This window comes from Solea senegalensis, linkage group LG17 (assembly GCF_019176455.1).
Source record: "Solea senegalensis isolate Sse05_10M linkage group LG17, IFAPA_SoseM_1, whole genome shotgun sequence".
Classification (NCBI taxonomy): Eukaryota; Metazoa; Chordata; class Actinopteri; order Pleuronectiformes; family Soleidae; genus Solea; species Solea senegalensis.
In genome coordinates, this window is record NC_058037.1 from 7,058,796 (window position 1) to 7,086,673 (window position 27,878).

General features: G+C 40.1%; 1 protein-coding gene across 2 annotated transcripts in view; it reads left to right on the forward strand.

Moving 5' to 3' along the window:
* Nucleotides 1-27,878, forward strand: part of LOC122783622 (MAM domain-containing glycosylphosphatidylinositol anchor protein 2-like) — a 152,948-nt gene that overhangs the window by 107,842 nt on the left and 17,228 nt on the right. For both annotated transcript variants that reach the window (XM_044048367.1, XM_044048368.1), the window contains exons 10-13: nt 2,282-2,554; nt 10,682-10,830; nt 16,939-17,116; nt 25,768-25,788. In XM_044048367.1, coding sequence (XP_043904302.1) covers nt 2,282-2,554; nt 10,682-10,830; nt 16,939-17,116; nt 25,768-25,788 — 621 coding nt within the window. The remainder of the gene's footprint in view (nt 1-2,281; nt 2,555-10,681; nt 10,831-16,938; nt 17,117-25,767; nt 25,789-27,878) is intronic.

Consider the following 27,878-nt stretch of genomic DNA (forward strand, 5'->3'; position numbering starts at 1 on the left):
AGGGAATGTTACAGAGGACCTTTTTGCTTCTTTTTGCCTCATGTTTGTCAGACAGCTGCACATAACCTTGGTTACATGAGCCTTTTTTGATTTACTGTAGGGTTAGGTAACAATGTTCTCGTTTGTCTTGCTGTGGAAATGTAAATGCTCTTATTGTAATTTTGTCTAGTGGCTCTCACTGAGGTGATGGAGCTGGGCTTTGATTCACCAACACAACAAACCCTTCCATTTTAATGTGATAAGTAGAAATCCAGATCTTTAGGAGTCAAAGTTAAGTCACTGGGTTTGGGCGAAAGCCCAGGAAAGGTGAAATGAAGTAGGCCTTAATTGTTCTTTCATTTAAGACCAATTACGACCACTTTACCCTCCAGCCTGTGAATGGCATCAGGTGAAGTCGACAGACCAAACCTCTTAGAAGAGTTGTGTAAGCTTGTTCTGTTTCCCAGTGTCAGGATTGATTACGTATATGTATATGTATATGTATATGTATATGATCATCGGTTACCACACCAAGCTCACAAATCTGCAGTATTTATTCTTCAATATCTAACCAGTTCATGTACAAATTGTAAATAAACTGTGTACACATGTGCCGTCACAGACGTGCCATAAACCAAGGAAGGAAGAAAACAACACAATCCCATACAGTAGCACTCAGTGATACTTTTATGGCGGTTACTGTCTTGCATTTTTTTACTTGGAAGGTGAACGCATGTCGTAGCACTGGGCTGCAAATGGAGAAGAAATTAGCCTAGGTTATGGGTGTCGCACCCACTGACGCTGATCAGACCCAAAGTAGATAAAAACATGCGTGAATTGCAAAGTCATTAAACACATTCCCAGTGGTGAAATGTAATCCCGATCTTAAATGGTTTTTTTGACCAGTGGGAATGAGGCATTTGTGAATTTCCATGTTCCATGTCTCTGTCCTGGTAGCTCTGCCATTCTCCACTGCCTGGCTTGAGATTAGGTGCATCATAGTTTCAGTACATTCAACAATCAATGTCTCACTGATTATGGTCATAGATAATGACATCAATAATGTTATCACGTTATCTGCTGTAAATTTTAATTGTGTTTGTGTTTTTAAAAATCTCTCTTTAATTGCGTATTCTCTCAAGTTTAGAAGGCTCAGTAATTAGATTATATTATCTAGTGTGAATGATGTTGGAGATTATGTTGCAGATTACAGTTTCAATCAGGTAATCAGTGATCCATAACAGATTACAGTTTGAAAATTAAAATTCCAGCCCTGGTTTTAGTTACCCGCCTCTCTTTTACTTTGACTGAAATTATGCAAATATGAAGGCAATTACAGGGCTCAGTGTCAGTCTGTCTCTTCTCCTAAGGATTTTTCTGGCTTCAAGCCCTGCCGTGACTCTTGTCAAGCATCTGTGTGAGCATGTCAAGAGCATAGATGCTCAAGATGGGGAAATTATGCAATATCATTGTTGTGCTCGCACGCACAAGCACTTCCATTTTACCCTTGTGAAGAAAAAACAAAAACTTGAGACAATATTTGAGATCATATTCAGTCCTTGACCCTGCTTTGTAATGTCTGGCTAACAAATTCACTACAAGGTTGTCTCGGGTTGAAGCCTGCCAGATTCTTAAGTATATTCCTAATATTCTATTTGAAAGACTGAGGTGTACTTAATCATCCTGTTTCGAATATTATATCAAGCATGACTAATTTTGTTCAGAACATTCTTCCAGCTTCTCTGCAAAATTGATGACCCTGCACCCTTTGTCCCACAGTTGTTTTCAAATGTAATTTTCCATTTATGCCGGTGTCGTATTGACTGTATAGGGCTGATGGTTTCAAGTTAACATACAATATCCTTCAATCTCCCTTCTCCTCTCTGCTCAGGTTTAAATATTAGAGATTTTCAGTGTCTCTGCATGATTTTTTTTATGTCTTTAATTCTTTGTGCATTGCCTGGAGCCATTTTTTTCCTGTAACATGTTCATGTTTAGGTTTTTAAATGTATTCATTTATTCTTTTCATACTCAGTCCTTGTAGGTTTGGGACCTGCCTGTCTTTTCTGACTTTCTAACTTTCAGTTTTTCTCTCTGTACATGCAGTACTTCTGAAGGTCATAGACAATCTGGTCTGGCTGTAAGAGGCATCATTGCACCTTTCTCTGTCTATTCCTTGCCCTCTTTAACAGCTTTCATGATGTTCTTTCTCATTCCCCTTGCATTGACTCTCTTGAAAGACGTTTCTGTTCCCGTCGAAATGTCAGTTGAACTCGTCTAAGCCTTTCTGTCTCCTGTGCAGACCCTCCGACGGTGGAGCCGGTTTATACAGAAATGCGTCAAGGCCTGGGCAGACCCGTGGTGATGACCTGCAGGGTGCTGCGAGCACATCCCTCCCGTGTGCTGAGATTCGAGTGGCTCCTTTCAAACCGTTTGCTCCACGCTGGAGCCTTTGATGCCCAGAAAGACGAGACAGAGTACACGATTCGCAGCCTGAATCGAGACGGCTGGGGGGAGTACACCTGTAATGTCATCAATGAGGCCGGCGCTGGCAAATGCACCTTCCAGGTTACAGGTAAAGTGTATTTACTGCTATTATTCATGTTCAGCTTTCCATTTTGCACTGATTTCAATGTAACAAAAGCACATTTACCTGTAGAAACTCCTTTTGAAAGAATGAGACGAGCTGGCTTCTCTGTTCTCTGGCAAGTTTGGCTCGATGGAAAGACATCTGCTGTTTAATCAACTCCAACCTTGCTTCAGCCTAAACAACCATTAATGAGGATTAAGATTTGGTTAGTGCAGTCTTAGACACAAAAGCACCTTCATTATCACGAGTACACTGGAAAAACAAACCAGTTGAAATGGGTCAGGTGTTAAAATTTATCAGCTATAGCCAAATGAGGAAAATTAAGCTGTTCAAGGAAGTAGTTTACCAATTAGCATTTGAAGCTGCAGTGCATAACTTTTGATCTCATTATTCTGCCTCTGTTTTGTCTACGTGAACAGAAACGATGTCACATTATTTGTATACTCAATCTTTCATCTGATATACACACAGCAGAACAGGGTTAGGCGTGGTCAAGAAGAATTTATCCAGTTTTTTGACCATTATAATTCCTGTCAGGTTTTTGTTTGCATTTATTCTTGTGGTGCACACCTGCATGTTGTCGACAGTCGCCCAGTGTGATCTCTTCTTAGAACGTGTGTGTGTTGGACAGCTGACATTAGCTCCTCAAACACATCAGTTGTTGTCACACTGTGTTTCATGGGTGTGGAATCCTCTGTGTGTGCTTAGACAATTAATTCGATAACAATCAGACAGAAAGAACAAATGTCATATTGTCAGACTGAATGACTATCAACACATCAGCGGGACACGTCAATCATTTGGGCTCTTTCTCTGCCTCGTGCTGTAAGGCTGTTCTTCACAAAGTACACGTGTATCCCCCTTTTTGTTATCTTTTTTTAGATTGTTTTTCCTCCACTTGCGTCAAGAGGGGCCAAGTGTCCATCTCCTTTTTGGTTGTTATGACAGGACCAAATGAGTTTGGCCACACCGAGTGACCACAGGAACTCTGGCTAAGGTTTCAATCTCTCAGACCTCCCATTAGAGACAGGAGCTGCAGGGTCACAGGAGGAGAATTTGTCACTTTGATCCTCTGCCACTTAGGATGCTCTCCTCTTTCATACTGTCCGTTTCTCTCCTTCTATTGTTATCCTCTAATCATACGTTTTCCACTTGGATTTTCTATGTCCTTTCCTCCTCTCTTTGTCCATGTTGTCTTCCCCCTCATTCTTCACTTTTTTCATTTAAAATGCCCCCTCACCCCACCGTCTTGTGTGTGTGTCATAAATCAGCCCTCTCTGGTGAAATGGGTAGAGCACAGAGAAGTAGAGAGTCCCCTCTAGCCATTTGTTTTTCTCAACAGGCCTGGGGTTTTGCCCACTATTGCTCATCTTCCACTCCCTTCCCTTTCATCCTCTATTCCTTCTTCACTTTTTCTCCTGCCCCCACTACACCCCCACACCCCCAAATGCTCCAGATTCCCACCATCTGGCCTCAGTGGTTGCCAAAGGTATGGAGACTCCTTTAGTAACTCCCCGAGTGCATGAGCATGGTGCAGAAAATCTACTTTGGTCCCTCCCATCATCTATGAAATCTGCTGTGCTGTGTTCCCTTCACTCCAGCTCATTTTTTTCTGAGATTTTTTGATTTCATCCTGAAAACCCAATTGCAACACAATGAGATCTCCAATATTCCGTGTGGCCAAAATAAATAATCTACTGGGGATAAAGCAGATTTCGCTTCCTTTGTGTGATTTGTGAGCCCACTTCAAGATGGAGCTTATGAAATATTTGTTATGGTTCATATATTTATGTTGTATCACGCCTATAAGGTCAGGCAGTTGCCTTGGTGCAGTGGTGCACCTGAGATAATATTGAGCTGTCGAAGTAACGTCGTCATCACCAGCGTTAAAATACAGTGGTGTAAATATGCCGAGCAAAATCAGCGAAGGACCTCTCAGGACACGGGTATAGAGAAATTAGATTAAGATGGAGCAAGAGATAAGGTGACTCTAATTTAAATTTAAATGTATTATCTTTTAGTTATTTGTTTCATTTTCTACACACGGTTCAAAATTCCTCAGCTCCACTCTGATCACATACCCTGTGATTTTTCTACAAAGGGAAGCTTGCGTACCACAGTGGATCTTCCACATTCACATGGGAGTTTTGGCCTGAAGCTTCAGTGGCTGCATTAAACTTATGGGTCCGGTCGACACGTCGTGCGATACATATGTTACCATGTCAACAGACACGTGCGTAGCCACAGTCGGACAGCAGGGCCCGTCCTGAGGACATTCTATTCTGATGCCTTGAAGTTTGTGTGCCAGCAGAGAACATAAGTGCATGTGCATGGATGCCCATGTGCAATGCAACTGGGACATCTGTGGAAACAGTGAGTTAGCTGCCGTGGCCAAGTTGGCCATTAAATTGTGCCAGGGGAGAGACACCTCAGAGGGATGTAATGTGTACCACTGAGCTTTGGCTCACACACTTTCTCGTGGGAACCCTCAGGTGTTTTTTCTTTTTTTTTTAGCAAATGCTGAAATCATGCTTCATCAGCGATTCATACACAGGCCTGCATTAGCCTTACCTCCTGTCTTCATGCTGCAGTGTGTACTCGTGACACAGTGAAACCCAATATTTAAAGAAATGAATTCTAAACAGATATCAGGCCACACTCATATATGATATATAGATATTATTTCTATTTTGAATCCAGCTGTAATCGGGTTAGTGATTTTGTTTTATTTGGTGGATTTCACATTATTTTGTCAAAGGATTTTACATTTTATATCAGATTTTGATGTGTCCCCTTAATACCCTAATATTCCCTGGTCGGATCAATAAATAAATAGGGGAAAATGGCATGAAACACTTTAAATGAGGAGAAAAATAAATGTATAAGATCTGTGCCCCTATATCAGAGCAAAAATATCTTATCTCACAAAATTAATTGAGAACTAAATAATAAATAAATGTAAGGTTCTACTTTCTCTTTTTATTGGAGCCAATATTCATAATCACTGTGGAAATGGAGCCCAGTGTTTACTGCAATCTGATATTTTGACACACACACACACACTCATTTCATCTTCTTTCCATTCTGCGAATTCAGTCGACTTGAATATATTACTTAATCCATCTTCTGTTTCTCATAAAGTTGTTGTCATCTTGATTTCTACATTATTTTTTCGATTGTTTGCATGATCTTCACAGACATTATTTAAAAGCAAATACAGAACTATTTTGAGCCACAACTCAGAAGGCAACTTTTGTTCGTGCACATTTGTATTTTTATAAAGAGAACTTATATTGTAGCAAAACCATAACCTTACCCCCGGGGAGTTATAAACCTTATCAACCTTGGTGTCCCAAGACTTAAAAGCGTCTTGGCTACCTGCATTCATAGTCTAAACCCAGTCCATCTGGGTTTAACTTCAGCACCACAGTGAATGGAGAGTGATGTTGAATTCTTTTCTCAGCTCAAAGAGACAAAATGACATTGATGTATCCTGTCGGTGGTAATGACTGACATTACATGGTCAGAGTAAAGAATAAAAAGGCAGCATATGAATAACGTTATCTGTGATCACACTCAAAGTCTGTCAGGCTTGAAGGACAGACACAATCTGTTCTACAATTTTTCTTTGCTTTTTTTGAGGTTGTGATTATTTCACACTGGCTCTGTGCTGTGCACGCTGTGATCCAGGAGGATAAAATCAGAATCCACAGAGGATCAAGACAAACACAACTCAGCCCTGGTTAATGTGATGAATGATTAAAGCTGTTCTGTTTCTTTTTGTTAGCAGTAGGGTTAGTTTAAGGAGGGAGGAAGTGGACGAGGAACTAACTGAATAATAAGGAAGGAAGTGACTCATCACGAGTTCAGATTTTCCCATTGTCTCTGATGCCTTTTCCCTACCGTCGCTCAGCTGTTCGTGTGGTGGTGGTGGTGAGTTTGTGTCGGCCAGCTGTGCGTCCATATGTGGACGTCACTTCTGCCACAAAAGCCTCAGATCACACACACACACACACACACACACACACACCAGCCCAGTAGCATATAGCACAGCTTAGAACAAAATGTTTTCTCAAACAAATTATATTCATAGACCCTTAAAAAAAAATTAAAAGGAAGTTTGCAAACAAGGTCAGTACAAGGTTTTCAAACCGAGTGTTTATGAATCATTGCATTTTTTCAAAAAATCTGTTCTTTATGTGTTTCGATTCAGGGTTATCCGTTTCAAGCAGTGTAAGCGAGTGACATAATGTGCTTCACCACTCATAACCTATCATTATTAGTGAGGGCCGTAGATAATAAAAAACAGGACATTTGAATAGGCAACGATTCACCAGTGAATCCAAAAGTGTCATTTTTTTTTCTCTCAAAATGAGATTCAGTGGATTAAATAGTTGTGCCTTTGAGTGCTGAACATGAAATCATGTGTTTCTGTGTGGGAATCTTTAAAGGCAGTTTGTGAAAACACACAGTGACAGAAGTCACTTTAATTAACCTTCCATTCATTTGTTTTAACTTACAGTCTTATTTTCTGCATGAACTAAACTGACACCATCTGCAGGGCGGGCTTATAGTGTAAAGACATCTGGCTCTGTTCAGTGAAATATTACAGTGGAGTCAGCCTGTACAGCAGTACAGTAATTATTGATGTTTTTATTTTTTTCAAATGGTTTTCTGCATGTGAGCGTCTTCACGTATAACGGAGAGCTTCATTTGCAGTAGTAGTTCGCTGCAACCTTTACGGATGCATTTCTTCAGTCCACATTAATGCAAAACATTTGAAATATAAATGTCATTCTTTAATTATTAACTGTGTTTGTCTCACTCTCGCTTGTTATTTTCCCCTCGTAAAGATTTTATCTGGCTGATGAATGAGTTCTCCTCTCTCTCCCGAATCAGGAATATTGTATTTTAAATAGCTTTTTACATGTAAGGACTAAGTGATCTGTCGTTGGCAGCCCAAACAAAGCATCATTAACTTGATTAATTATCTAAAATGCAGGGTGATGCCCTGGATGTTTATTTAGACTTATTCATGTCATGGATGTGAGAAATGATCAAACCAGTCAGGGACCAAATGAAATAGGAACAACTTGTTTTGTTTGCTTTTTTTGTTTCCAACTGTAAAGGCTGTACCAGATTGCATTTGATTATTACATTATACATTATATTTTCTCCCGTCTAATCCAAAACAAATGTAATTAAACAGTGCTTGCCCCATTTTGTTTTCATTATGTGACATTTTATCTCGGTGTATACTTTAACATCAATTACAACTGATGCTGTATGTTTATTGTATAGATTACTGTATAGCACAGGTTCTTCCAGCTTATAATTGTGCTTTTCCTGTATAGAAATGATCAGTACAGGCTGAGGCTAGTGTTATTTATTTCACTTAATGTCAAAAATCTTATGAAAAGTGCAAGCTAACAGTGTGTGATACTGACCATCAACATTCTATAGAATATAATTGTATAGAATAGGTCTTTATTGACTTGCCAGAGCAGAATAGTTTGGTTAGTTTGGTGTTGAAATAGTTGAATTAAATATAATAATACCCCCATCCTTTTACACTATTTCCTATCCAGTGCAGGATTTAGAGCCTCTAGCCTACTGTAGGCATTGAAACAGAAAATTAAAAACAGACTATAAATGTTTTAGTGACCTTCACAAAATCCAACATTCACTATTTTATTTCCCCTTCGCTTTCACTGTGGTATTGTCAGACCTTTCTCTGCAGCTCAGCACTGTCAACCCCTGTAGAATTGTGTTTGGGGATGTTTGTATGTGAGGGCTGTTCATTGGCAAGAAACTTGTAATACAATACAGAGGTGATGATTCGATATATTGCGATATGAAGGGATACTAAAAGCAAGGCAGTGGATTGCGTTTTCCCCCCTTTAAATTGGTACATTAAGAAAAGCCCTCATGGTCAAAATAATATGATATACTGTACATGATGAAGAGTTTCCTTGGTCGAGTTAAAGGAGTGGAAGGAAAGGGAGAGAAATGGTGGAAAGTCGACTGCCAACTAGTGGTTGGAGGCTTAACCCTCAGTGCTCCTGGGGCACGGATCTGTGCCGCAGGTGCATCCTTGGTAAATCGCCATGGGGATAATGCAAAACTCCTTATACGGACATCCTGGGGGTGTGTGTTTATAGGTCACATCTTCAGGCTTCTTATGTGTTGCTGAGTCAAAGTTAGGATTTATTTCATGTCGTATTTTTAGTAGTGATATAAAGTAGCAATAAGTGTCTTTTATGAAGAAAAAGTGTTTTCTTTTTCTTCATAAAAATGAGCCAAGTGAACTTTGAACTGTGACCTATTTCCAAATTTCACAAATGCAATCCGATTTTAAACATTTTGAGTACTTTTTGTTCAGGTATGTTTATATAGTTGAAAATTGCCTATAGGTTATGCTGAAAAAAAGGATATAAGACACTTTCTATTGCACATTCTTATAGCCTCTGTATATACTGTTATACCATATATGTTTAAACATGGTAATGGAAAAAAATGCTCTGTGTTCTAAGGGTTCAGTTCCACACAAAAACTACTGTCAAGAATATTTCTGATCTCTTGATATTGCGCTTCAAAGAATCAATACAGCATTGTATCGTGAAATATCACAATACATCATTATTTTCCTTTCACCCCAATTATATATGGAGGGGTGAGAAGACAATTCCAAAGGAGAGATTCCAATTCTTCATCAAAACTCTGCCATTGTCAACAGCAGGGCTGAGGTTGCTTTTATATTTTTCCCTGAGCACAAATGAGATTGAAAATGTGTAGTTTTATTGTACTGAGTCTAGTTAAAGGAGGCCCACGGTTCAGGGATTTTTGTTCATACCAAGGAGAGACCAGTAAAACATTGACTATAATTCATCTGTGACATAAAAAAACAACAAAAAAACGCTGAGAGTTTGTCTAATTACCTGACATACATCACCTACTTGCTGTGTCTATGTGTGGGTACATGAATTCCCAGGGCTGCTTTTGTTTGAGCTAACATTAGCTGCTCTGCTGCCTTTTCTTCCCTGGACATTAACAATCTTTTGCCTTGGGTCTTGTCATTCTTCAATAAACAAGTGCAAATAGTGGAGGGACAAATGCAACAACATGTCATTGAGGTGAATGACTATTTTTTGTGCATGGAAGGTTATGCTGTAAGCTTAGATATTTATTAAAGTACATTGTTCTGTCAGCTCCTTTTTCAACTGCTGGAAATCAACGTGTATGCTGTGACTGGAAACTGAAAAACTGAACGATGTTTTCTGTTCAAACTACATTTAATCAGCAAATAAATCCTCAAGGATTCCATTTAAGAAAACTGTGCTGAAAGATGATCTTTGTTCTCGTTGAGGTGAAGCGACATCTCACACACGCAGATATGATCTACCATTGCATGGCATGGACACTAATGACATATGTACATGTATGAGACAGTACAATCTGGCACATGCTTTGATTCTGTGCCATGAATGCATTGTAAGGCGCAGAATGTCACGTAACACAGATGAAACTTTAATGATCCTATAGGGAAAAGTGGGTCATGGCAGCAACATGAACATGAATGCTGTTAGGTGTTTAACCATATAATAATACATTGGTAATTATTATGACCTTTCATAAAAACAATAAGGTAAACTCATTTGCAATTTTCCATTTTTATGCATTAGTTATAATTCTTAATGTAAAATCCTCCAACAGATTTAAAGACATTCAGTTAAATTGTCAGCTATATCACATCATTGTTTCTACATATTAAGTTCACCCATCATGGTATATATCATCCACTGTATGTCTTTAAATTGACCTTTCAGGAGTTTATTTATTTTTATTTATCTATATGTTTGAAATGCTTCTCCGTTTGTTTGTCGTTTTCTTGCCGTAAAGAATCTTAAAAGCACAATCGCTCAGTAATAAATATCTAACCTCATTTGTTTGTCTGAAGGTTTTTGACCGCATCGACTATAAATAAAAATATTTTCAACCAAAAGCAAAGTTAAAAACCCGAGATGGATTTTTAAATTTGTTTAACTTCCACTCAATGACTTCAAAAAGGAATGCAGCATTAAATATTGTTATCATTGTGCGTTCTCTCTACAGGAAAGGCGTATCCACCTGAGTTCTACTATGACACCTACAGCCCTCTGTGGCAGAACAGACCCAGAGTCTACGGCTTCAAGCTGCAGTGGACCCAGATGAACCCCAATGCTGTGGACCGCATTGTTGCCTACAGACTCGGCATCAAGCAGGTAGACTGATAAAGAGTTGCCTGTCACTGTTGTTTTGTTCACCTTTTGTCTCTTTAACGTTTGGGTGCATCGTTCACCCAAATGTTATTGTCGCACAGGACTCTCTTAGAAGGAAGCTTTTGTTACAACCTGAAGTTGTTACTTGAAATGTTGGCTCCCAGCACAGCAATTGTTGAGTCATTGGTACTGGTCGGCCTCTTACAGAGGAATTAACATCAGCTTTGTGCCCTGGGTCAGTACAAATCCTTTCTTACTGCCAATTTAAGCATGTGATAGAAGTGCCTTCACAGCTTGGGCTTGTTTTTTTTTTGCAATTTGACGATGCTAAATCTTGCACTTTGATTAATTGTCTGTCTTCCAGTTTTTTGAGGATGTGAATGAAGCTTTTGTTGAGCCAAACACAATCACTAAGAACCTGTCAGGGGCAGTCAGTCGAGCAACTTCTGTGTTTTCCACAAACTGCTACTGTTTTTGCTCGCCATCAGATGCTCTGTCAGAGGAGGGAAAGGGAACCCCGCAGAGAGGAAGAGCAAGCACAGCTCTGTTTTCCCTGCTACTCCAGTAAACTCGACACATGACAGGCTCACAGCGTTGATGCATGACATGGTTTCTTTGGCAGTCGGTGGATACTTTGCCTTCTCTTTCTCTTGTTCCATTTATGGTGATATGTATTGTGTTTTAAATTACAGAAGCAAGTTTGGAACCACATTCAGATAAACAGGGTTCCCACAGGCCGTAAATAGCCCTAATATTTTGGATTTTGAATTTAGTTTTACAACACTGGCGTCAGATTTATGTTAAAAGTATTGAGAGCAGTAACACATGCTCACGAGCAAATAATATTACTGCACACGTGCAGATATTTACATCGCACGTGCGCATATTGAAGTACCGCGAGCAGTTCAGACAGCTGCGCTTGAGAAACACCTAAGCTGTGAAGGCTGCTCTCAAAGGTAAAATCTGCTCACGCGAGTTCACCAGACTTTTGACAGTTTGGGGGTGGAGACCAAGGTGGAGACCTTATGATTGGTCACTTTCAGTGTGATCACACCCACAAAGAGGTTGTTAGGACTGAAGCAGAGAATTTGTAATGTTTGAGAACTCATATTGAAGCATGTATTTGATGTTAAGTAATGTTGTATGTCGTTACTGTAATGAGCAGAACAATGAGCGTTAAGAAAGAGAGAGAAAATGGTGTGATCCCTTGGGGAAATTCCAAGATCTCCGCCTCCCCAAAGAAAATGACAAAGACTAACTTGCCCCAAGATCCGAAGAACAATAACTTGTCCAGCTGCAAGTCAATAAAAGTGGACGCCATGGGGGAAGTGGCTCTTACAAGTTGCCCTCCCATTTTAGCTGAGTCAGCACATTCGGTCCTTGAATTGGAGGGAATTGGTCCTATAAAGTTTTTGAAAAATCCTTGAATTTGATGTCAGCCGAGGTGTGGGAACCCTTGATAAAGTTTGAACGTGTAAACTACTTTATTTAAGGCGACCCAGTGTAAATTGACAGGGTTTTTTTTTGAGTCTATCAAAAAGAAGGGAGCACATGCTGCAATACTGAATCCATCTCACTCCTGAGTCTCAGAATTAGCGAGTGTAGCCTGACAGTTGTGTTCGCAATAAATAATATAATTTCGTGTTTGTTTCACGCAGCACCCTAAAGGAATTGAAGCTTGAAAACACAATCTAAAGCAGTTTTGTTTGTGTGGTGCAATGATTTTTCTGTCAACTATCTCAGTTGGTCTCTTTGGTAATAAATGATGTTGTGCTCACCGGGCCCATGTTTGCACCGGCCAAGCGTTCGTCCAAATCCAAATACGGAAACATACATTTGCTTTCCCCGTTTTCCACCTTGTGCTGTGCAAAAACAGATTGACTGCATCTGTGCCCGAGCAGACCCATGGTAATTCAGAAATCTCATTAAGATTTACATTTCTCCTGCATTTGTTTATTAAAAAGAGAACATCACTAACCCAGTCTGGTTTAGCAGTGAATCAGTGTTTGGGCAAATTAATTTCTTTCCCCCCTTCTTGCCTTAATATCTCAAGAGGGTACACTGTGTGACCATTATTTCCTACCTCCAAGGCATAACAACCAATCCTTTATTGTCTCAGATGAAAGAGATTTTTTTGCTGTTTGGAAAATTCAGACTTTTTGGCAGCATAAGCTGTACTGTATACCCTCTGTGACTGATTGACTCTCAGGTTTTTGTATTGATTCGGATACATAATAAGATTTCTCTTTTTTGTTGTAATGTCTTTTTGTGGAGACGAGTTTAAACTGAAAAGAAAGCAAAAGAATGAAGGCAATGGACTGAATGAAGGCTCCTTTTTGTAAATAAACAAAATAATAAATGCAGACGCCCCTAGACTGACTGTGAAACAGTGGTGCAGTAAAGACAACTCCCCGCACGGACTATACCATTTTGATCTATTTATAGATCCAGTGGCAACTCCCCTGCCATTCCCTGAGAATATTATCATTTTCTCTCGCCACTTTTGGATTCATATTTAGAGCTGCTAGATCTTCTGCCTCGGTAATGAATTGCTCTGTGTCATCGTCCAGTGACCTCATGACAGGGGAAATGGAAAAAAGGCTCTAGCTGGAAGGCACTCACATGCAAGACTCACGAAACACAAATCACACAGATGCAGGGGAAAGGTGTGATACCTGCTCTGGTTTTGATATTGCAGCCCACAACTTTGAAACCTTCTGTTGTCCAAAAGCTTGAATGTCTGCCTCCAGTGCCTGAACAATAACTTTTTCAACTCACATCTCACCGTCTTGCTGCACCTTCTTCCATCTTCTCCTCCTTCTGGTTACATGCAAGCAATTTATAGTAGATCAGCGGTGGTATGACGTTCCACTTATGCCAGTGTTTCTTTTGGATCTAGTTATCACTTTAATCAATCCTGCAGAAGTCTCCATAAAAAGCCTCTGAACTGCCACAGCAAGCTAATGAAATTAAATCAATGTGGCACTCTGCCTCTGTGGGGAAAATTGTGAAGAATGAAAGGTAATGGAATGTACATAGAGCCTCTAATTGAGCACTCGATTCATTAGCATTAATGGGAATAACAACAAAGGTGCAAAAAGCTATACATCAGATTGGAAAATATGTGTATGATTCCAAACATATGAAAAGACGAGTGTTACGCTCAATAAAAATGTGAACTTTGATTTGATTTACACATTTACTGTAATTAAAAGCTGCCCATTTGATGCTGGAAAATTTGAACAATTTGCTTCCATTTGTTCATTAGGAGTTCAAGGTGGCGTTTGCCAAGACCATCACTCACAGCCTTTGAGACACACAAGCACACACACAAACACAAGCCATTCCCCTTTTTAAGTGTTTTTCCAGTTAAAAGAAAATAGGTATATATATATATATATATATATATATATATATATATATATATATATATATATATATATATATATATATATATATATATATATTTAAAACACTGTTATCTTGCACTTGAACATAGCAAAGAAAGTGAGGAACAGTGGGTATTGAGTAATGAGGTCAGTAATGAGGTAAGATGAAACGCTCCACGACGCCTCCTGCAGTAAATTGACAGGGTGCTCCCATAGCAATATAAGATTATATCCATTCAAAATTAAATATTTCTTCTTTTTTCTTTCCTGAGACCTACGGTGTTTTCTATTACACTTAATGTAAGACAGGAGACAGAAATAAACACTCAACCGAGTCACAAAGTATCTGATCGAAACTGTGTAACATTCGATTTTATATAGATACAAATATGTTTAGCTCAGGTTGAACGGTTTGGAAATAATGTAAGAGGAGCAAGTTGTTTTGGAGAGACAGTGTAATGTTGGACAAAGGATGTTGAAGGTGCAGCTGCCAGGCAAGAGATGGTTCATGGATGTTGGACATGAGTATAGTAGTGCTAACAGAGGAGCTCCGGTGGACTTTGTTTTTGTTGTGTGTTCCATCTGTTGTCTTGATCAGTGTAAAATGTGCTGTGTGTATTTTTAGGACGAGTATAAATAAACGAGTATGTCTCTTCATCGTCACAGGTGATCAGGAAACCAAAACCCTCTTTTTTGTTGGTGTTCAAACCCATACAGACGTTCATACACAGGTCAACATTTATGCAATTTATGGCAATTAACTGCAACGCCTCTTTGAAGAAAAGCAGCAATTTTCAAAGAATAGACAGGGACAAGTGCAAATAGCAGCGGCAGACACTCTATTTACCTGCAAACCGCTGGTGATGAAAAGTTCCACACCATAATTGTGGCTTATCCAGACTCAAAGTAATTACATAATTGGTATTTGTTCTCTCACACAACCTGCTTCACAGCTATCACACCTTTATTTCACACTCGGCACAGTCTCTATAGTAGTAACAGGCTTCATCTTCTCCTTTGGCTGAAAAGCCATGTATGGTCACTAATTGCAATGCAGAAGCTGTAACTTGTCTTTGTGCAGATCTTAAGCTGATTCTCAAGGATAAAATATACTCTTCTCTTTCCTTTGCCCCCAAGCAAATGCAGAAGCAAGCCCTCATTTTGTTTCTTGGCGTGTCGGAGGTGCTGTATTGTATCACAAGACATGAACAGCATGAGCTAATTTTTTTGTGTGTGTGTTATCGGAGCTTAAACTCACCTAAAGACAGGTTCTCTCATGTGCTCAGAATTGCTCAAAACAGAGAATCAGTTCAAGGTTCTTCTGCTGAACACAGTGAGGAGAAACTTGAAAAGAAAGATAACAACTGAACAAGCAAAAAACCTGTATAATGCAGACCACGGTGTATTTTGAATGAAAAAAACAAACATGAATCTGCAAATATAAGAAGCTGGGACTCTGCTTTGAAAGTAAATGTGGCTAATGAGCAGCTAAGTGTCAACAGCTCACAGAGAGAAAAAAAATTCTCTCTCTCATTTTTAATTTCAGATCATACTGATAGTTATTGTCAAGGTTAATTGGTAGAGGAGCGGGAACATTCTACATCCTGTTTGTTGTCACTTGGAGAATGTCTTATGGAGAACATCCTTTATAATGGAAACACTCAAGATACCGTAATCTGTACATGAGACATGATAATTATACTCATGTTATGTGAAATATGCAATGGCAGCAACAGAACTCAACTCAGTCAGTTTAACAGTTTTCACCTAAAGACAATTAGATGACCAAATTCACTTTTGTACTTTAAAGGTGAACAGTAAACAGGTAGTAAGACCTCTTAACTAATCACGGGTGTGTTATGAGCCTAACATGCAATAAACGTGGGTTAAAGGTTGGAATACTAAGGATAGTATTCCGACCTGAAAAAAGAAAGAAAAAAAAGGAGGAGTCCTCGCCTCGGCACGGCACGACGCGGCACAGCACGATTAGGTTGCATCTCTACTACAAGAAAAGTACCTACTTAACGTGGGCGGAGTCATCACTGCACGGCTGAGTGAAAGTGCGGTGACTTTGTTTTATATGCGACACACACACACACACGAGTGACTAGTGACTTTACACCAGACTGCTGTAGTTGTTGGAGATTAACCCATGTTTTTAGGATTGTTAAGTAGTTTTAAGTGATCTACAGTTTGGTGCTGTTCGGCTTGATTTGTGTGTGGGACGTCTCTTCCTGTGATGGCACTCTGGCCAGTCAGTGGCCGGCAGTCTGACCAATCATCACATAGTACCTACTCAGCACGCTTTTGGAACCTCGCTGGAGCAGGTACTAAATATAGTACCTGGTACCAGGTACTATGCTAGTGGAAATGCTACTTAAACCGTGACGTGGCGTGGCGAGGCGAGTAGAGCTGGTGGAAATGCGCCAGAAGTGTTCCTCCTTGATTTCCTTCATCAGTTAAATGAGCTCTTCTGGACGAGAGAACAGGGTTTGGCAGGAAAAAGGGAATTGGTTGAGCTTGCTTAGTTATGATTTAATCCTTATAAAATGATGAATACAACATCTCCCCCAACTGCTTCTGAAATAAAGGACTGACAGGTTGACATTTATTGTTTTTGTAAGTCAATACAAAATGTCTCTCTATGTGTGTATGCAAATTAGGATGTAAATTACATAAGTTATAATGATCCAAACCTCATTTGATTCCCGTTTCCATCCAGATGGGCTTGCAGCGCTGGTGGGAACAAGAAATCCCTGTGGATGGAGCAATTAACAAAGGAGAGCTCATGACGCACAACCTGACTGAGCTGATAAAGCCTGAATCCTTCGAGGTGCGCCTGACCCCCATCACTCGTTTTGGAGAGGGTGACTCCACCATCCGAATTGTGACCTACAGCGGTGAGTCTTGCTTTCTGCAGTGTCTGTTAGATAATACAGAGAAAAACAGGGTTGGGCAGACTCCGTAGAGCACAGCGTTCCTGCTAGTGTGCTGACATATGTGGCTGCGCAGGTGGAAGAATTATAGCTCCAGCTGGTAATGTTATCCTTCAGCTAACTCCAAAACGTCCAGCTCAAGTTTGAGCTCCTGCATTATGGCACATGGATATCAACACTAATGGAAATGAGAAGTTCACTCTGGTATTAGCTGTCATCATGACAAACAGGATGCTGATGTTACACGTTTGATATGAATGAGGAAGGACTGGTAAAAGTGAACTCATTACAGCAATTCAAATTGCACATCCAGTCATGAGAAGACAGCTTAAAATCACCGTGCTATGCTTCTCGGTTTGAGCTAAATCAGTGCTGATCAACGGACTAATCATCTCACCCTTTAGACCTTTATTATCCGTGTCAGGTCTATCATGGACTGGGGCAAAGGCTGACATGTGTCTGTGCTTGAGAGATTATCCTGACGTCAAATCATCAGACGACTGAAATATCTATATTTGGGCTCACAAGACTGAACAGACGGAATGAAAGAAGACTTATTCAGTGTCTCTCAAAGCGGCGTCTCCTTAGATATTTGTCAAACAACCTATTTTTGTCAAAATATTTTTATGTTTTTTTGATTTGATATCGCCATTTTTTTCATAGGTCCTTATTGCTGTCAAGGTCCATATGGCTGATCTAGAAAGAAAAATGAAATGTCAGTCTGCTTTGGCCCAGAACAAGCGGAGAAATTTGACAGGACGTTACTTGTAACTTGAGGGTCACTGGTTCAAATTCCGAAACAGGTCAAGGGCTGCTGTGCCCCTGAGCAAGGTACCCGACCCACAGTTCCTTTGCCCGGGTTTGTGTTCACTACTGGTGTTTAAAAAGAATGGGTTGAATGCAGAATCACTAATTAGTGTGTGAGCAAATAAAACTATTCTGACATGTTTTCATGTAGGTTGTGTCGGAAAAACATCCTAGTGATGATCAGGCACTGTGCAGTACACCAGAGTATGGGCGCAACGCACGTATTTGTGCCGTTCCGTTCAGTACGAGATGTTCTGCTCACATTTATATCCAATTTCAACCATCAGCACTGTACAGCATGGATATTTTTTCTTCCACTGTTGAATAACAATGCTACCTGAACATCACATACCATCCGTAATGGCACAAACACGCGCCCACCAGTAAGAATACAAAGAGAAATAGCTGCTGAAAGTACTGAAGTAGCTTTTTATAGTTGTGGGGTCATATACTGCTACTAACCACAGTGGACGTAGCAGCACCAGTGAACAGATGCACAGGTACTTGAGAGGTGCAGTGTGAGAAACAAACCGACTGACTGTTTTCTGTCTATCACTGAGTGCTGAGCTTCTCCTGAGCGCTGCTGCTGCTGCTGCTGCTGCTGCTGCTGCTGCTGCTGCTGCTGCTGCTGCTGCTGCGGTTGTGAATAATTCAGTTTCACTGCAGCTCATCATGACTGGTGGAAAGAGAATTGGGAACAAGGAGAAAGGGACACATAAAGTTCCCTCCGTCATTATTTTTGATGTATTTGTTTACTTTTCCTGGTATGTTGATGCCTGAGCTAAACCGGCGGAATTGAATCAAATTGAATCCAATCAAAGTGAAGTGAAGAGAATTTAGGTTAATTAGGACGGCGAGGCACGGGGACGGAAACAGCCAAGTTGATACAGAGGACAAAACAGAGATTCACATGAGCAAAGCTAAAAAGAAGAGAGTCAGTGCTGAAGTGTGAAGCTCTTGCCCAACAAGAGACTGGACTAATTATCACTCTAGGGCTGCTCTGTTCTCTCACACGCAGCATAGTGACACTGCAGCAGGCTAATGTAGGTCTGTGCCAAATCCACTCTGTCCCATAAGACGTCCTGACTGATGTATGAAACACAGTCTAGGATCATCTCCATCATCACTTCACTTCCACTGACACTGTGGAAATATTAAGCTGTAGCATTATTGTTATTGGTGTGTGGTGAGCTGAAATCATTGTGTATTTGGCTCTGGTTATATAACGATGTCATATAAAGATGCAGTGTGTAACTTTGGTAAAAATGTTTTCAGATTTTTGAAAACTGAAAAGAAGCAGTGTTGGCAATAAGCATTTATCTCATTGAGCTGCTGAACATCCAGGTTTTTTGAGCAGTAAAGTAATTTGGGTTTTCAGTCATACTTCAGCCGTCTCAATTTACTCTCACAGTGTTGCTGTTGCCTCCGTCTGACACAGTGTCCTTCAACACAATAAGAAATGAGAGCTGGATGCTTTGTGTTGAGGGAAGGGAGAGTTGCTGCCGTTGAAAGCGACTCAAAAGGCCAGTGATAATGAACAAACATTGGTTTTAGTGTGACTATATGAAGAGGTCGTTGTGAAAGCTTCCAGCAAAAACACGATGGTACACAACACAACAAACCGCGTAGAGTCGAGCCGAGGCATGCCAAGGCGAGGCGGTACGATATAGTGGAAAAATGCCATATGTCATCAATGTTATAAAGTGAACAAATGTGTGGCTGTTAGGAAACAGCTTTGTGACCAGCTGTGCATTCTAACAGCAAACTTGGATGATTAATGTACACTTTACATAATTAGTATGCATGTGATGCAGGAGTAAAAACCTGTGCTCTTTGTTTGACTTCCTCTGTAATACTTAAGTCACTTGAGTTAAGGGCTTCTCAGCACCATTTTCCCATACTTAAGTCTTTACATTTGCTAATTGCAACCATACATTTCTTTTGTACAACTCACTTATAATTACTGTACACTTACATATATATTTATTTTTTTCCTGTCATTGTGTTCATTTTGTCTGTTGGATCATTTTTATGCACAGAAACCTTTGTGCAACGGTCTCAAGCCGTATAATTCAATCCGGCTCAAACTGACCCTTCAAATAATAAACCAAACACATAAGAAGAAGTTTGAGTAGTTTGCGCTACTACTGCTTCACAGCAAGAAATATGTGGGTGTAAAAATCAACTTAAGCCTTTCTCTTAACAGTGTGTAGTTTTTCCTATAGTGTCCGGCAGGTCAGGAGTCTCAGTAATCCATACTGCCCTCCGGTGTGGATGTGAGTTTATTTATCAGTCTGTGTTCGCCCATCTTTAGTGTGTTGCTTTGTTTACTGTGCATTGGTGGACATGATGCTCGCTGGCTTTCACTGAAGCTCGGTGTCTCCAGTTCCCACGGCCATGAAAACAAATGTGAATGAACCAACAACAAACAAAATGAATATGACTATCAAGGCATTGTTTAGCTGTTAGGTTAAACATTAGAGTCCTACTGTGTCAGAGCAGGAGCGAGTTTCCTCATCAAAAGACCAATAGATCAGGAGATTATTGTCATGCACATAAAACTGCAGCTTTTCTATGAGTTGCCAAGTAAACACAACAGCAGTTATGATGCCCCCAGCTGTAGGATAAAGGATGTTGTGTCACCAAGCCCAAAAGACACTTTAAAATGTTGCTGCAGTAACAAACTCAGCATCTGTCTGGTGTTCTTCATAACACATCTCTCTCCCTGGATTCATCCAGGAAAGGAGTATTTTATGTTTAAGCCTCCTGTCAATGCTCTCTTAGGCACAGTGTAGCACGACTGCTATTTTTAATATCCCATTGTTATGCAACTCATAGTAACATACATTGAGAATGCCTAACCATCAAAGAATCTCACATTAATTACAGTTCCTTCGCCGTCTGACTTTGTTGCTGCACATGTTTACATGACAACACAGTGAAACGCAGGAAATGTGTGAAGCACTGTGTTATTTTTAGTCAATTGCAGCAACATAAAAAAAAATTATGCTTATTTTAGCATTCAGATTTTCAGATATGAATCGACATTTTTGGAAATTGTTGTGCTTTGTGTTGAATCCTTCTGAGAGACGCACAGTATGTGTCGATTCAATATAGACCCAGCAGTTTGTTAGTTTGCTTAGCTCAGCACAAACACTGGAAACAAGAGGAAATGGCTGACAGCTTCACATTTGATTGCCGTGTCTCTTACCTCATGCTCTACAAGGTAGTGATTCATTTAAATTTATTTCACGATATAAAAACTTAATTTGTGTGCGAGAGAAATGCATAAAAAATATATACTCAGTGATGCAACACGGTGAGGTGGGGTGAGATGAGGGCTGCAAATGTCTTCCATGCAGTTGGAGTGTTGTGTTTTTGAAATGGCTGCTCATAGATAGGTGGTGAGTGCATCAGCTAAAACACTGAGTTGTTTAAAAGAGTTAAGACAAAGGCTAAGACTAATTTAAGGCTGTGATATCTGTATTGATCTTTGCTAAAGGTGCCAAAAATAATGTAATCTTGTGCTGCTCCTTTTTCCCCTGCTGTCATTTTCTTGATGATACATGTGTTCGTAATGCTTTCACACTGCAGATTGGAGTTTATTTTATACCAAGGCTGTTTCCTTTTTTTGGATGAGTTGGCAACAACATCATTGTGTCTTTAATGCTGCTGTACACAGTGCAATATCGTTAATATTGTAATAAAAAGAACATACTATTATTCTCATCAGTGGGATAATGAGGCCCACCCTTAATGGTCCCATTGTTATTTTATGAGTCACACTTTACATTACATTAGTACAGTAACAACATGGTGATTATCTTTAACACGGAAGTGATATTATAGTAATAATAGTCATGTTGCTAAAGCGATTTACACCTTGACAAATTGTAATAAAGTTGATATTACAGTATTGTGTTATTTCCACACTAATATCCAGGTAATAGCTTGGTAATGAGAATTGCTATTGACCGCAATGAAAAAGTGAAAATGAATCAACATGAATAACAACATCGTATGAAGTTGAAATCCATTCTTCTTCATGTCAAAACACCAAGCTGTTACTTGTTTATTACAATAGAAATTGACACATGACGGTAATGTTACTTCCCTTTTACAGAACGATTACCATATTGTAATGTAAATCGTTAGTGTTAGTATGTTTGCGTCTTTTTAATACACAACATATTTGCATTTCCCACCCAAAGCATTTTTGTGTTTACCACATTTGTTTTATCTCTTTTGGATAAACTTTTAAAGCACAGCTGAGCTCGTCCATTTGAAAGTTCACTTCAATCGCTTTCCAGACTTTGTTGTTCAATCACTGATGCCAGAGCAGGATAACACACAGGAAATAATTGTACATGGATAGGATTGTGTTAGTGTGTGTGTGTCTGTGTGAGTCTTTGTGTGTTACTGTAGGAACTGTGCAGAGGAGTCTCTGGTAAAAGTCTTTGATTGAAGGCAACAACAGTGGGATGATGCCTGTGCTATTGTCAGGAAGACATCAGTGGGAGATTGCTGAATTACATTTCTGCAAGATGTTATTATTCCACCTGATAGTTGGAGCTGTGAAGCTGTGATCACGGTGCTTTCTCAGGCCTGTGACGGCATCCACCCAGACCCCTAAACATGATGGATGGGAATACCAGAGAGTCTGGATTATATAAGGTCTGTTTATTTAAAAATTAAATACATAAAAAAGTTGGGGCAGGCCACTGTCATTTATGAGGACACTCTGCTGCAGCCTCGAAGTTGTCTGCTGCTTTGTAATACAGCCGCAGGCCAGTGGGCAGGAAATCTTGCCAAGATGAAGTCAGTGTTTGCATCCAGAACGGCCTCCACGGGCCGCTGTCCTTTGACGGTCAGTGATCTCACTTTGTGTTTCAATCAAAATTAGGCCATTTGGATGGAAGACATGCGTGCATCAACTGGCAGTTTGTTTTGTCCTGTCAGCTGGGAAAGAAGAAGCAGGAATTATGACCTGTCATGACAGACACTTTCAAAGAGCTCACTTCAGTGGATCGCTTGGACCGTTCATCTCGAGGACGATCTAAACTACCTTTCATCCTTTCCGTGCTCATTATTCAAGGATTTCTTTTCGCTCTGGGGTTGAAACAGTGTGCTGCAACATCGAGAGAAAAAAATAAGTGATGTTTTTGAAGATTTTTATTTAGCTTGCTTGAGGGTTCTCCAGCTCTGTTTTAGCAACAGTGAATTTTCAAAAAAGAGCAATTGAGGTCCTCAAATATCTTCAGGAGCAACAATATGAGGCTGTATATATTCAAAAATAATGCTTTATTTACATCCAGTTTATATTATTTCTTGTTCCAAATTTGAAGTTAAATCATATCATAGTTAGTGTGTTTGTGTTTAAATGGATCCGTGTGAATTTACAGCAGCAGTTAAGTACCCCCTGGGCCTGCACTATACTTGGCTTGATTTTGTTCCCGTCAGGCTCGAGACACTGCTTGAAGAGATACATTCATCTGGACTGAAGCACAGTGAGTCAGCCTGGGCAGGCTGCAGGTACAAAACTGACAACCACACACATGTTTTCTTAACCACAGTGTTAAATTACAAAAAGAAGAGGGGGCTGGATGGGGATGAGGAGGTGGTGATGAGAGTCAGAAAATGGAAGTGAAAAGTGGGAGAAAGCCAGCAAGGAGGAGAGGGGGTGAAAGAATAGAGTTTAGTCACAAAACTCAGCATCCGTTTCACTGGCCTAAGGCTGTAAGTTGTCATCTAAACCATTTTCTCTGCAACAGCCCACAAGATTTCCTCCCTCTTTCATTGCAGCAGTGAGCTGCCAGTGTACATTCACCAGGAAGCGTTCAGTGTAGGCATGCAGATATTTTTACACTCATAGTAACATAAAAGATAATTAAAGCTTTTATACAATTAAGGCGCACAGCCTGTTTTTTCCACACTGGTGCCTTCCAATCACAGGGGTATTCAGCTGCAGCGTTGCAGTTCACTGAATGTTGTACATGATTCAATTGAAAATGCAACGGTTTGTTCTCCTGGTCATTTATTTCCACAAGGCACAGAACAACGCAAAGAAAACTCAGGTTACTGCTTTTTCTTTTTTAAAAAAAAAGGACCCATTCCTCGACAGTGCAACAGTACTTCCCTGCTTTTTAGTACATGTTTTCCTTTGGTGGAATGATTTGTTATTACTCAATTTAATTGGTTAGATTAAAATCAATTCCCCGCTTGAACAACAAGGTGTCATAAATCACAAAGCAACACAGTTTTGCGGTAAGGCTGATGTATCGCATCTATTCAGCTGGTCAGCAATCGATCATGAAAATGCCCATGAATCTTCTTGGCAGGTTAAATGGTATTTACTCTGCAAAAAGTGAAGTGCACACTAACTGGCTCGTTGCAACTCTGTGTGATACCCTTGACCTTTCTGTGTTTGCTGCTGCAGTTGCCTCTTAAATTATCAATAAGGAAAGCGTTGAAGCGTGGTTATAGGTGGGGAGAATGCAAAAGATTTCAGTAGACTCGTCTCATCAGTGTTTCCATCAAGAAAACACTGGAAGAATCAAGGATTTTACAGAAAAGTGATTAGCTGAAACACTTGTGATATAACTCATTTTAATGATTTATTAAATGGAAGTATAAAAGAAGCTCAGCGGTAAGTGGAAGTCACCTTGGACTAATAACAACAGCAATGCTGGTTAGCGCTAATAAGCTTATTAATGTAGTCGAGCTAGTCTTCCAAATCCCTCTGTCTTACATTTAACAGGCAGAGAAAGATTGCTGTCCTCTTTTCTACTTTGAATCCCAGTCATTTCTCTTTCCCTCAGCTTGATCGTTACGATAGAGCTCAGGACAACAGGGGATGTTTGCTCACACCGCCATATTGGCAGGAAAAGCTCCTGAAAACTGCAAAAGTTCACTGTGCGCTTTAAATCAGTGGAGATCGAGCAATATATGGCAGAACCTGACAGACTGAATATATCTGATCCTTACAGAAAACAGCCGGAGCAGATTATTCCACACCTGCCGCATTACTGTATGACATCTTCAACTTTCAGATGAACTTTCCCTCTGTCTAATCTGGAGAATGCTTACACATCCCGGGGTCGTTACACAATTTGTATCTTCCCAGTAGGCTGTTGAGGGGAAACTTAAGGGGAAAAATGAACTTAGGGCTTCATGCTCCTATCTTCATCAAATAAAGTCATAGGGTGTCTCAAAATAAAGTAAAGCTTTACATACATGCTCATTAACATCAGTTAAATGTGATAATCATAGTGAAAGTTTCCCCTTAAGTGCAGATTGAGAAGGTGCAAATGTGAACAGCACCATTTCCTGCCATATTTGCGTTGCTATGGTTGCGTGACGTCAGGTACCAGAGGTCTTTATTGTGTGTGTCAGTCAAATTGCTTCCTGTTTTATTTATACTGTATATGTTGACTATTTTGCACACTGTAGGAGCAAAAGAGCTTGAAGAGGATGGAGTGCACACACTCAAATATGCGTGCAGTGTTTTAATATCACAGGACAATATTCCCAGTCTTCCCATGGGCCTCTTTAATTCTATTTTTAATGATGATGCAGCACTGAGCAAAGTTTTACACATGTGGACTTGTGTTAGCTCTACAGCCAACAGTAGGTGGCAGCTACTGTGTAGGTGTTGTGTAGTAGAACACACCAAACAGGGGGAATGTTTTTCTTCTCTTTTTTTTCTTTCTTTCTTTAAATGTGACAGTTTTTAGTGCTTTACCTTTTTAACCACTCTGCAGTTAATATATTCTGTGCTAATGCCTGTCCATGGCCTTTCTTTTCCACAGCTCCCATCAACCCTCATCTGAGTAAGTAGTAATGTGAACCTCACTTTGCATATCTTGTCAGAAAAAGATCCTTCTGTCGCACCACAGTCTGTGAGAACAGTGAGGAAAACTCAATGCGACACAGTACGTCCCGTAGAGATCTGACTCTCAACATGTCACACTGCACTGGGAAATCTTCCTAAGTAGACCTAAATAATGTATGATAAATAAGACTTCCTTTTAGGAAGTCAGAGTAAACCTGCCTTAAGCTATCTGACATGTTAAGAGCTTTAAATCTCTGCAGAACGTTGCACATTCTGGACACAGTATTTGCATGAGATGTTTTTTTCTCTTCTTTTCTCTGTTTGAGTGTATTTGAGGACATTTGCATGAATTGTGCTAATGGTAACTTCCATTCATGATGCATTTCATTGGTGAAGCTTAATAAATGCACATTATTCACACCCTGAGACTTCTCACTTAATCACTGCTGTTGTGCTTTTTGCTGCATGTTCACAGAAACATCACCAGCATTAAAACCAAGATCCTAATCACCAGCATCATTATCCAAATCCCTGACAGATACTATCTTACCTGCACACCTGCTCTTCCTGCCTCTGCCTATCCTCTAAATCCTCCCATTTCTTCCAGGCAGATAGTGCAAAAACATTTAGCTCACAGTAGATGGGGGAGTCAATGTCTAGCACCAGGAGCTGGACCCCCATTTAAATTTGCTGATCTGTGAGGAGACGAGTCAAGAGTGTCTGGCCCCTTCCTTCAGTCTATCTTTGCGATACCGCTTTTTCTCTTGCTCTCACTTTCCATCTCTTTGTCTTCTCCTCCCTGCTTCGCAGCACCACTGCCCTCTTGCATCCCTCAGTCCATCCACCCACACTCTACCTCTGTCTACATTCCCTCCATTACCTGAGTAAAAGCTACTCTTCTCAAGGTCACCACTCTAAACTGCTCCCAGCTATGTTTTAATAAATCAATGAATATTTATCAGAACACATGCCTGCATCCTGAATCTAAATCCTCTTTTTTTTTACTATCTCTTTGAGGACACTGCTCAGCAGCACCATGTCCTCTGGTTAGGTGCTTTTCTTTGTTTGTTACATGAATTAAATGGAGGTTTTGACACTGCCGATCTTCCCTTTACCCCTTAATTAAAGTGAGTGGGCTAGTTCCCCACGCGTGCTATTTCCAACTGTTCATTAGTATATTCACTGTCAGACATGGCCTTACATGTGACCCATTATAACCTCATGCTGGAGTAACAATTACCCTTTTTTCATGAGGGGTGTGGAAGAAATCCACATTTTCATTCTCCCTCTGCACACTCCAGTGGTTTAAAAATTGCTGTCGAAGTGGACGTGGAGAGCAGCGGAGGGGAAGGCAGGGCAAAGTGGGGGCACCTCGTGTCTCCACCTGTACACCCAATACAGAGAGAAAATGGAAGGCTGGGTCAATTTTATCTATTTTTATCAATGCATCTACAACACATCCAAGGACAAACGCCCCAGTTGCACTCTCGATCACAGAAGAAGACCTGAACTATTAGCAGATAAACTGATTCAGATCCATGCAGGTCACACTGTGTCGAGAAGCAGTTAATGCCTTCAAAATAATCATGATTTAGTGTTTCCAACTTCCTTTACACAAGATTTGTATTTAGTTTTATATTATTAACTGGGGCAGTGTGTGTCATGCATCATGCTTCAGTAGTGTCTGACTTTTGATACACACGCATGCAATCACTCTTTCTTGTTTTCTAAAGTGAACCAAACTGCACGTCTTTGTCTGGGAAATTCAAGCACACTCGGTGACATCACAGTCAGCAAGGGGTCGCACCTTCATTTAGAAAGATTATAGGGTGTAATTAGGCCTAAGCTGTTGTATAACCCTGTGACACACAGTCAAATATTGACTTAGATTCACTTCCTGGAGATTTACTTTCACCTTAACCACAACTACTACTGGCCTAACTGTAACCTAACCCTAACCTCATCCTAACCATACAACATCACCTTAATAATTTACTGTGTAAACAGAGTTTGGTCCCCACAACATGAGCAATACCTGCTCATACACTCACACATAGATACATAGACACTCCAGGAAATCTCATAAAT